The sequence below is a fragment of the Peromyscus maniculatus genome, chromosome 15, assembly GCF_049852395.1.
Source record: "Peromyscus maniculatus bairdii isolate BWxNUB_F1_BW_parent chromosome 15, HU_Pman_BW_mat_3.1, whole genome shotgun sequence".
Classification (NCBI taxonomy): domain Eukaryota; kingdom Metazoa; phylum Chordata; class Mammalia; order Rodentia; family Cricetidae; genus Peromyscus; species Peromyscus maniculatus.
The window spans coordinates 8,776,063-8,788,125 of NC_134866.1; the positions used below are offsets into that span (position 1 = coordinate 8,776,063).

Sequence of the window (12,063 nt, forward strand, 5' to 3'; positions counted from 1 at the left end):
CATTCAACAAATTTCGTATCTCCACCTAATTAAATACATTGTTACTTAAAGTTGGAGTGGTGAGAAACCCGCTCTCTGAATCACATATCTTTAATCTGTGAAGTTGGAAGTCTCCATCAAAGGAAATTGATACTCAAAACAATTGGCCGTTAGTTCTCCTTATCCACTCGTTGCACACACAGTGATTAGGAGATAGTCTCTCAGGGAAGATGGCTGCCTTCAAGGACCACAATGACCCAAAGATGGGAGGGGAAGTCAGACACCTGGGCCAGCACAATGGGACCCAGCTGCTTCCTCTGTGCATCTGTAGTTGCTCACGGATGCACACCTAGTTCCTCCATCAGCCTTCTGCTGCCTCTTGGCGCTCACCTCCTTTAAACCCACAGGTACACAGTCACCAAGTCAGTCACCTTTGCGTCGTTTACATTGTTTAGCCATTTATGAATTTTTTTCTTCCCTTGCCTGTATAATAGAGCCTAAGTGTCTGCTCGCCATCATTTGTTGTTTAGGACACCCTTGGAGCAGGAGCTTCTTGCTCAGGAACCACACGCTTGTTCTTTGCTTAGGAGGCCAGTTCCTTTCAACTGTCTGTGGGTCGGGTAAAGCAGACCCTCCAATAGGTAGACAGTGGGTTCTTCACTGCTGAAAAACTGAAGTAATTGGATGTTGGTTACAGAATGAAAAGCAAAGGGGTTGATACCATAGATAAATATTAATTAAAGGCAAAATGATTCAGTCCTAAGTAACGCCCAAAACAGTGACTTCTGGAGGAAATTTTTTTTTGAAGGCCAATAGTAGGCACATTTTTTTTTTTAAAGATATAATTAATTTTAGGAAAAATTGCCAAAATTAAAACCTGCAAGAGACTTCTCTAAGAATAAAAAGAATAAGTGCCTTGATACCCCGATTGTTCTCCGTATCTCCAGCTTTACCGGCCATGTGCCTAAATTTTTGTGGTGGTGGTGTGGGGTGGGGACAGACCTGGTTACTTCATGAAACACGAAATGTTGCCCAGGCTGCTCTCCCAACTCGGAGCCCAGATGAAGCCCAGCCTTGCCCCAGCCTGGGTTACTGAAACTGCTGTGTGCACCCTCACCCAGCTTGAACTGGGTCGATTTTACCTAAAGCGCGTTGCGTTCCTTTGAATGGAGACCATGATTTAGGTGTTAATGAGAGTTAACCTACCTAACTAAATAATGGGCATTTCTATCTACTCTTTAAACCCCAGCTTAAGTTCTTGCATAGGATAAATAGTTTATATTAATAGCTATATTAGCAATATAGCTAAGGCATCAGGAAATTCAGTAGTTCCCAGATATGTGAACGCTTCGGTCAACACTATCTGAGAGTTCTTAACCATTCTATCAACTTAAATGTTTTTTTTTTCCAAAGCTGCTTTGGTTTGGAAACATGTATTCATATGGGGGGCGGTGTGTGTGTGTGGACCAAATAGAGCCTAGTCCGCAGCTTGAGGCGCCAAGCAAAGGCCCTGGTCTCATCAGAAGACAGCTGGCGACCTCCTGGGGTCCAGACTGGCTCAACCCCTGTGTTTTAGGAAAACGGCGCTCTCCCCTCTGCAGGGAGCGGGGTGGGGCGGGTAACACACTGGACACTTTGACTAGGCCCAGCGTCCGCCCTACGCTCGCCAAGGCCGTGCGCCTGCGCAGCTCGGTTGCCTGGATACCGACGGCACGCCACAATCGCGCGCGCTCGGGCGTTGGGCGGTTGAGCCTCAGTTCCCCTGGAGCGGGCGGAGGAGCCGGTGAAGAAGCGGAGACCGGCCGCTGCGCTGACCCCTGCCTCTCCTCCCCGCAGCACACCGGATCGTCCCTGGCCGCCGCGGTCTGCCCAGAACGATGCCGCTGCCCGACACCATGTTCTGCGCGCAGCAGATCCACATCCCCCCGGAGCTGCCCGACATTCTGAAGCAGTTCACCAAGGCTGCCATCCGCACGCAGCCGGTGGACGTGCTGCAGTGGTCGGCGGGGTAAGCGCCGGCCGGGACCTCACCCACTTTAGTTGTGGGTGTAGACTAGAGCTTACAGACCAACCGCTGGGCCAAAAGTGGCCCCACTGAGTTTAAAAAAAAATCAGTTAGAGGGACGTTTATAAATGAAACCGCCTAGAACAATGTGCTTATGCTGGGTGGTCATCCGCGAAAATTAGACAGCATAACTCACAGCTAGCAAACAAAAGAAAAAAAAAAAAACCCACGAACCGTCTCCAGGACCAGATCATTATAGTCTTTCTACTCATTCTTTCGGTTTTACAAGACAGCTCTTTCCTACATTTAAAAATCACGAGAATAAGTATTTTTAGCTAAATTTTGCTGTCTCTGAACCATATAGCCAAGAGTGGATTCGTTTCTTCTTTCTTTCTTTCTTTCTTTCTTTCTTTCTTTCTTTCTTTCTCTCTTTCTTTCTTTCTCTTTCTTCCTTCCTTCCTTCCTTCCTTCCTTCCTTCCTTCCTTCCTTCCTTCCTTCCTTCCTTCCTTCCTTCCTTCCTTCCTTCCTTCCTTTCTTTTTTTTTTAGACCTCACTCTGTAGACCAGGCTGGTCTCAAACTCACAGAGATCCGCTTCTCTCTGCCCTCTCCACTCCTCCCCCGAGTGCTGGGATTAAAGGCTTTCGCCACCGCTACCCGGCATATCGGATTCGTTTCTTTTAGCAACTTGACTCGCTTTAAAACAGCCGAGATGAAAAGCCCCTCATCAGTTGAAGCGGGCAACAGGTGATTGGGCTGGCTTTGGGAGGCTGCCTGCTTCCTTATCAGAACCGTGTTCTAGTGACCCTTCTACGTCCATGGGTCCTCTCTCTGCCTTCCTCTCCCGAGGATCCCTTGGGGAGGCATCCAGTTTATTCAGGACAATTTCCCCATCTAAAGTCCTTCATTGTGCAAAGACTTGTGGAGCATGTACAGGTTCCAAGGGCTGGGGGGGCCTGGGCATACTTAACTCCATCAGGGTCACCTGTGAACCCAGCACCTGCCCGTTCTCTCAACGTCCCCTGTACATCATGGTCACTGGCTCTAACCATTGTTCAAGCCTTAGGAAAGACAAGGGATTTATCAAAGTTTCTTTACAGCACTCCAAGACCCTGCCCCCACCCTGGCCCACTTGAGAACACTTCACAGTTACTTTGAAGGGCTTTCTCAAGGACTTCATGATTCCTTTGATTGGTGCTAAGGAACAACTATGAAATAGGTGTGAATCCTGCTGAGCCACAGTATTGCCCCCACCCCCTTTATTTAGCCTGTAGCCATTGAGGTGGACGTCTCTCATTCCTGTCCTCACACTCCTCAGAGGAACACAAGTCTTAGCCGCATAGGCAGAGTTGACCCTCAAGGGCCAGGAGAGAGAGTTGATTCTGGTCTACTGTCTCCACTGTCCACATCCACCTACGTTACAGATGTAGACGGTTTCTGGTGACTCATACATACCTATTGGAGGATGTATTAAGGCAACTCCACTCCACGTAGTTAAAAGGGAGGTTTATTTTGGGGTAACTTACAACAAGTAAAGGGATAGGTTACAGGATCTGGGAGAGGTGAAGTGCAGTCCAGCGGTGTTCTCTGGAGAACTCTGCTCGGTCTACCATCCAGCATCCAGGCACATTCGGATATGGGGTCTTAAGGGCTCCCGTCTAGCCCCGCCTCAGGGGCAGGCCATAGGTAGGTGTGATAGTTACCGGAAGCCTTGATGGGGGTAGTACTTCAGGTCAAAGCTGGAACAGCTACCCACTACACATACCTGTTGCTCTGGTGCTTAATTTCATGTTTTTTTCCCCCTGGCTACAAGTTCTTTGGTTAAAGACCCTGCCTGGCACACCTCCCTCTTCTGGCCAAACCTGACGTGAGTCCACTCTTGAGTTTGCCATTTCTGAGTTTGCCTCTAGCCTAAGCATTTTCAGTGTCCTTGAAGGGACAATTGAGAGAAGTACCTGGCAACATGGGGAAAAATGGAAAATGGAAAGTAGGTGACCTTTGTATCCTAGGTGTTTAATGTCGAATACCTCAGAAAGCAATGAATAGCCTTAGGCGTGGGGCTTGGAGAGGGGTCAACCTTAAGAGTATTTGCTTGTGCCAGCACTTGGGAGGCAGAGGCAGGTGGATCTCAGTGAGTTTGAGGCCAGCCTGGGCTACAGAGTGAGTTCCAGGACAGCCAGGACTGTTAGAGAAACGCTGTCTCAAAACATGCCCCCCCCACTCCCCCAAAAAAGAGTATTTGCTTGCTTTTCTAGAGGACCTGAGTTAAACCCCTGGCACCCGGTCACACAGCTCCAGGGCATCTGGCACCTCTGCCAAGGACGTCTGCACTCACATTCACTTACCCACATGCAGACACTATATTTAATAAAAATAAAGATCTTTTTTAAAAAAGTGAAGTAACACAACATTGGATTCTGGTCCCTTTGTCCACATCTTCAAAGCTCTTGGAGGAAGGGGATCAATGAGACCAACAATGAGATGAGCACAGTTCAGTGAGTCCCGTCCGTCCCCGTCCCCGTCCCCGTGTCCCCCCCCCCTCCCCGAGTTCTCGGTCACTTGGTGCCTCCAGGAGCCTCAGACACCAATCTTCGTGCCTGAGAAACCAGAGTGCACAGTGAAGGTCCAGGAGATCGCTCAGCCGAGGGACCAGGGCTTCCGTGTCTGCAGCTGGCCTGTCAGACCCTGCGTGCCTTGGCCGCTGCCTGTGTGTGGATGCTCTTCAGTGATGTCTCTCATTCCAGGTATTTTTCAGCCCTGTCCAGAGGAGACCCACTTCCTATAAAGGACAGAATTGAAATGCCTGTGGCCACTCAGAAGACCGACACAGGCCTGACCCAGGGACTCCTGAAGGTCCTGCACAAGCAGGTGGGTGAACCTCTCAACTGTCTGTGCTTCTGTGCCCCTCGCAACATTGGGACAGCTGCCCCTTGTCCCCAGGCCTGCTCTGCCACATTTGAAGATGACTTTGATTCTTGGAAAGAACCCAAGAGCTAGCTTTTGTATGTATAGATATTACTTTTCATTCTGTGAATGTGTGTTGGATGTGTGTATGGATACATCTGTGTGTATGCTTTTTCTACTTACATTTAGCATGTCATATTGTGTTTTCTAAACAGTGTAGCCACAAACAATACGTGGAATTACCAGACCTTGAGAAGAAGTGGAAAAACTTGTGTCTGCCAGTAGAAAAATTCAGAGCTATCCTGGAACTGGATCCATGTGAAGAAAAAGTGGAGTGGATAAAATTTTTAGCTCTTGGATGTAGCTCCCTGGGTGGGGTATGTATCTACCAATAGCATAATCTGTGTAATTATGTACCTGACTGAAAAATAATTTGGGTTTAAGTAGCTACAGAAAACACTTTGATTACTTTACTAACTTGCTCTTGGAAAGGAGTTATTTTTTTTCTGGAGACCAGACTAGTTATGTCATGAAGACCCCAATTTAAAAGATGTTAAGAGCAGAGCAAACACATGGATACTCTTGAAATATGTTTAGGTTTTCAAAGGGGATGTACCAATGAGTTCTTTTATTTGAACAATATAATTTTGAAAACTGGTAACATTTTCTTCTTCTGTGGGAAGAGACATAAAATTCCATTGCGTTTGACTTACTATGCAGTATTAATAAGTAGTAGATACAAGTGTAACTTTCCTGCCCTTACAATATAACTCCAATAATTTAGGAATAAGACAGCAGGATGATTGATTGGATGGTAGTCAATTGAGCCTGGGGACTTAGGCATGAGGTGGGTGGGGGCTGGAGTGGGAGGGAGTGGGTGGAGCTTCCTGGGAGGCTGAGTGTAATGAGCCTGTGGTTAAGTGAAGGGAGCCGTGGTGTTTGTGAAGAAAGGCACTTCAGGAGAAGCAGCCTTCTGCTGTCCAGATGAGCACTTTGTTTTGCTCCTTCAGTCTTTACACTCCTGAGTATAACTGTACATAATTCATAATCCTTGCTTAATGTCCCACTCCTCTTCTAAAAAAAGGGTTTTATTTAATTCTTTATCATTTTTTTAAATTTGTATGTGGGGGGCTGGGGATTGTGAACACGAGTGAATGCCTGTCGAGGCCAGAATAGGATGCTGGGTCCCTTGTGAGCTCCTGACATGGGTGCTGGGAAGGGCAGTGCATGCTCGGAACCACTGAGCCTCTAACCCCTCCTTCCCCCAGCTTTGATCCATGAGCACGTTTCTTACTCAGTTTTACTTCAAATAAAAGCCATTCTTGTTTTCCGTTTCCGATGGGATAGTATGCAGGGGTCTCTAGAACTTCCCTTCATTCCCAGGAGCGGAGCTGTGTGCCTTTCTCTACTGCAGTCCATGGTTGGCCAGGTGCATGGATATACTGCAGCCCGGGCTCCAGGAGGAAGCTCTGTCCCTTGAGAGAAGGCAGGTAGCAAGCTGGTGGCCTCAGGTCCAGCAATGGTTGGGTATGTGGTTTCTGGTCAGCTCTTGACGTCATTGTGCTGAGGCATGGACATTGACAAGGCAGGTGTCCTCCCAGGGCTGTGCTGCCCAGTGGGGTATTCTCTGGAAAGACAAAGTCAAATGCGATTAGTTATTAGAGAAACTGGCACTGTGCTCCTCAGGGGCTCTGAAATTAACATTTTCATAGCATGGGACTAATATCTAACATTTGAGGTTAATGTTGATGGCTTAAGCCTCTAAAAATAGGCATGAAAGTTTAATATTAACAATGAGAAAGAACAGGATAATTCATGCTTTAGGGATTACTCTGTCCCACCTCTCCAGTCATGAAAATAAATCTGAGCTGTATATACAGTGAGTGACACTAGGTGGCGCCATTTTGTAAAGAATGGAGCTTTCATCGTCTACTGTGACTATGTCAAAACAATCAAGTTCCTGTTTCCTTCTATGCCGCTTTGTCGTTAGGAAATAAATTTACATCAAAAAGCTACTGGTCACAGAGGGTTCCTTCCTGCCCCCTAACCTAGGTCATTTTGGGGGACTGACCTTGTGGCTTGCCTTTAATTCCCTTAGGTGATAGATGCCATAGAAGCTCTAGAGTGTAACTTGGGTCAAGTGTAGCCATCATCCCTGTACAGGGGTCTGCTCGGCCCTGTCTCACCCGCCCCACAGGGTGTGGAGAGTGAGCTCTGTCTCGGTGTGGGCTGTGCTTGCAGGGAGGCACCCAAGGGCCCATGTGGCCACTAGCACACGGACAGGACCACAGCTGCCCGTGCAGGCTCCTCTGTGGCCGGGACATGCACTAAGAACACATCGGGGAGTACATTTCATTTTCTGCTTTTTACACAATACATTCCACAAAGAGAAATGAAGACGTGAGCTGGTAGGTGTGTTGGGTGCGATCATTGCTATACCAGTGCCTGTCAGGAAGCAACTACAGGGAGCAAAGACAGAGGCTGGCTCCTGGCTTGAGATGCTATTCCATTGTGGTGGGCGAGGTATGGCGGCTCCCGGGGCTGGTTCCATGGTGGAAGGCAGGTGAGCTGTGAATGCTCACATGTCCAAGGATCAGAAAGTGAGACATCAGCCTCAGACTGAGCCCTCTCAGAAACCCACTTCCTCTACTTCAGTCCCATCTCCTAAAGGTCCCACAAGCTCCTGAAATGGTACCCCTAGCTGGGGGTCTGTGAGAGCCCATTCTCGGGTTCCTCGTGGCTTTACCCAGCAGGTCCGCATAGAGGATGATCAGGACCACGGGCCTGAGTGCAGGTGTCTGAGATGGCCTGCACTTGGCTGTGCTGGGGGAGGAGGTCTTTTGCTCCACCCCTTGGCGTCTCTATAAAAACCCTGGGCCAGAGACAGTCGGGGGCCGTTGGAAAAGGTTCCAGGCCCTTTCGAGGTTATCCTTTATTTTTTATCTGTTTATCTCCGCAAGATTCTCCTCAATAAATCCTTTTATCTAATATTTCCTGCTGCCCACACTCAAGAAAACTCTGGGGAGCCGTGGGGTTGGTGGGTAAACGCCCCACAGGGGTCCAGTGCCATACAAGAAGTGAGGAGTCGTGGCTTACTGCCTGCTCACGTGTGTCCCTTCGGGTGCTGTGGAATTGGCACTGAGACCCTTCTAAGTTCTGTATTTGCTGACTTCTGCCCGGCATACACTCTGTGCCCTTAAGCTTCTCTTGGGAGCCATTATAGCCCAACTTAGGTTCTGTGAAGGAACAGAGACCTGAAGCCTTCTGTGTGAGTGAGGTCGAAAACTGAGCAGCCAGGGTATTGATAGATGCACAGGGCCAGCTGCCTTGCCGGTCATGCCCTCCTCAGAGCCAACTCTGGTGGGCACTAGTTCCCTGTGTACCGTGGCATGGTGCAGAGTATGTTTCTGGATCTGGTGGGACTGCAGCACTAAAGTTCATGGTTAAATGGTGCTGGACTCCAAACCCAGAACCACATGGAGGAGGTTCATGGTTTAAAATGATATGCTCATTGCCTTAGGGTTCTGTTGCTGAGAGGAAACACCATGACCAAAAAGCAGGTTGGGGGAGGAAAGGGTTTATTTGGCTTACACTTCCATAATTGCTGTTCGTTATTGATGGTTGTCAGGACAGGAAATCAAACAGGGCAGGAACGCGGAGACAGGAGCTGATGCAGAGGCCGTGGAGGAGTGCTGCTCACTGGTTTGCTTCCCCTGACTTGCTTAGCCTACTTTTTTTGTTTTGTTTTGTTTTGTTTTGTTTTGTTTTGTTTTGTTTTGTTTTGTTTTGTTTTGTTTTGAGACAAGGTTTCTCTGTGTAGTTTTGGTGCCTATCCTGGATCTCACTCTGTAGACCAGGCTGACCTGGCCTCAAACTCACAGAGATCCACCTGGCTCTGCCTCCTGAGTGCTGGGGTTAAAGGCATGCACCATCGCTGCCCGGCTCAGTCTACTTTCTTATAGAACCCAGGGCCACCAGCTCAGGGATGGCACCACCTACCATGGACTCTGGACCCTCCCCCATTGATCACTTACAGCTGGATCTCATGGAGGCATTTCCTCAACTGAGGCTCCTTCCTCTCTGATGACTCTAGCTGGTGTCAAGTTGACACACAAAACTAGCCAGACTTATCTTGTCTATGGCAGTCATTCCCATTTGGGTATAAAATCTATGAATTCACCATGTCTGGTCAGTTGTATCCTGGTCAAACCTTCCTTCTCGCTTTATGTTGTGGAAGCTATGCATCCACCTGGATCTTCACTAAGATGGAGAACACACTCCGAAGAATGTCTACAGCGCACACTTGCGTTTCTGTCACTGGTGTTGTCTTTAAATCTCAGACTCCAAGAGTGACTGTGTCCAATCCTTGTCCCATTCCCTGCCTAGACACTGAATACTGCCATGAAGAATGTCTGTGAGATCCTCACTACTGACCCAGAGGGTGGGCCTGCTCGGATTCCGTTTGAAACTTATGCCTACATCTACCAGTACTTATCTGACCTGGACCCAGAACTCCCGGCCTCAGACACAGAGACCTATCTTGCCACTTTAAGAGAGAAGGCGTAAGTATAGCTCTCTGTGGGTTTCCTGTGGACTGAGTTGGAGAGTCTCCTCTGTCCACCTCTCTTTGCTGAGAACTTGCCCTGGCGGAAGGCAAAGGTGCTTGCCTTGATTCCAGCAGTGACGAAGGGGAGCTGCCTGTCAGAGACCATCAGCAAAGAGCAACAGCCCCTCAGTCTGTCTTCTCCGTGTCAGACAGTGGGAGTCCATCTTCCTAGACTTTAGATGGAGAAAATGTGTCCTGTCACAGGAAAAGCTTAATTCTAGCATGTACTGTCAGATAGTTTAAACGATAGCTTGTTAAACAGTCACATTGATAAAATTAACCTCACCAACACATGAAACGTAGAGATGAATTGCCACCAGTGGGCAGCCTGGCTGCAGCCCACAGGTGCCGAGTTACCCACAGACTGTCATTGATGTCACTCCCACGGCTCTTGAGTGAGGAGCTGGCACATGGCACATGTGCAGTGTATCTTCATGCTGTTGGCGTCAATAGAAAGTCAAGGTGCTTGGGGGCTTTTAACTTTTCACTCCTGGCTGCCTAGGGCTGGTCTCTTCTCTCTGTAGTAAGTGGCCTGAGGTGCCCACATCTGGGAGGTTCTCTGTGGATGTGGGAGCGCTGTCATCTTGGTCTGGAAGTCTGTGGGAAGCTGATAGGTTCTTTGCTGATATCTCAGGGATGTCCCTGGGAGTAACTCCGTGAGAGTGTGTGGGTGTGTGGGGGCGGGGCCTGACCGCAGAGCCAAACATGGCCGCCGAGGAGCGTGCTGACTGAAGCCAGACCGCAGTGCTGGCTGGGAGATGGAAGGATGGTCTGTGGCTTGCCCCGTGTGGCTGGAGGGCAGGGCAGAGAGGTGGGCGGAGTGCATGAGTAGGGAGAGGTTCATGATGGGCCACTACATGCCAAGTGGAGAGCTCAGCTCGGCTCTCTAGGGCCTCATTTGCACCCGCCCTGGAAAATCCTGACTGTACTGGTTCAGGGAAGCGAGAAGGACCCAGCTACCTAAGGAACCGTGTGTGCTGGGGGCCACGCAAGGCATGGGCTGGGGTTGTTGGGATCCCCAGCCAGCACTCTGTGTGTGCTTAGAATGCACCAATATTGGGCAGCATAGCATGTGAGCACCCCGAAGCCGAGGCCAGGCTCCCTGGGCTGCCCTGCCTCTCCTCCTCCTCCCTCATCAACTTTTAACTGGGCTTCTTTTCCACAGAGGGAGCTGTTGCTTATGTCTGCCTACTAGAGATTCATTTCTCTGCCCACCCTCCATCCGTCCACTCGTTTGCTGTCTGCTTGGTTCTGACAGCGTTTGTAGCCCTTGATATCTGTGCCTCTGTGGACAGGGATGCTGCACATGGTCCGTCTTAGCTGCTGAGGCACAGCAAACCATGTGGGCTCTGCGGTCCTGGTCCCCTCTGGCCCATGTGCAAGAAGGGGAGCTGGGTTGGGGTGGGCCACAGAGAGCACTGTGGGGGTCGTGGGCAGGTTAGAGTGGTCCCTGGCTGTCACGAGAACCGTGGTGTGGCGTGTTCTGGGCAATCTTGCCCACTTGCTAACACAAGAGTGGCTCCCCAGCACTGACGCTTGACCTGGAAATAAGCAGCCATTGTTGTACAGAAAAATAGAGCTCAGGACTGTTGCTTACTGGCAGGAGTCTGTGGTGAGGCATCCCAAGTGCCCTGTGTTTGAGATAGCCTTGTCAGTTAAGTGACATCCTTAAAAAAAAAAAAATTACATTTCTAATCGCATCTCCTTCTGTTTTCCATGCAGAGAATCTAAAAAGAATGGCATGGTAGGACTTTCGGACTTCTACGTTGCACGGAAGTCAGTATAGGAAGCCTTGAAAAGAAAGCTCTGAAGAATTGAAGAATAGACCGTTAATACAGAGAGGAACACATTTAATGGGGTGCTTTTGAAAGCCTTGGCGCCCAATACAGCTTGTCATTAACCACTCGGTGTGACACGTTTGTCAGTGGAGCTGGGGTGTGGCAGGCGCTCACGGCCCGCGGGGGGGCCACAAGGGGGGCAGCCGCAGAGCGGCACCGTGATCCCGTCTTGGTGAACTTATCTGGAGAGTGCAGGGAAGGAAGTGAGGCGGGAGCTTGTAAGTGCCCAGCCCTGCTGCCTAGAACAGGAATCACAGACACTCGGCTCCCCAGTGCCCAGGCTTCCCTGGAGGTGGGCCTTGTGTGACAGGTGTATTCACAGCTGGAAACACTTTCTAACATGGATGAAATGTGCACATTTTAAAAGCTATAACTTATGAAGAACTGGCTCAAGAAATAACAGTTGGAATGGGGCTGGGATAGAAACAGAGAGAAACAGTAGTTTTGTTTGGGGATGTAACTCAGTGGTAGAATGCTAAAGCACAAAGACCAGGTCCCATCTCCCCGCCGAGAAGGCAAACACTGCAAGTGTTGAGTCTGCCTCTTGTCAAAGGTCACACAAAGAATTCTAGCCCACAGTCAAAGGCAAGTCTTCTCAGTTGATACAAGGTTGTCTCGAAAATGCACGTGTGTCTCTGTCCATGCGTGAGAGAGTGTTCTCTGAGGCCAGGAGAGGGCATCAGATCCCTTGGAGCTGGAGTCACGGGGGACTGTGACCTGCCCACTGTGGTG

At 49.4% G+C, this 12,063-nt stretch overlaps 1 protein-coding gene across 1 annotated transcript; it reads left to right on the top strand.

Moving 5' to 3' along the window:
• Positions 1-1,717: 1,717 nt before the first annotated feature.
• Positions 1,718-11,396, top strand: Ropn1l (rhophilin associated tail protein 1 like). Its single transcript, XM_006979978.4, has 5 exons — positions 1,718-1,987; positions 4,728-4,851; positions 5,103-5,264; positions 9,274-9,449; positions 11,216-11,396. The coding sequence occupies exons 1-5, from the start codon at positions 1,857-1,859 to the stop codon at positions 11,277-11,279; spliced, it is 657 nt and encodes a 218-aa protein (XP_006980040.1). The 5' UTR covers positions 1,718-1,856; the 3' UTR covers positions 11,280-11,396.
• The last annotated feature ends 667 nt before the right edge of the window (positions 11,397-12,063 follow it).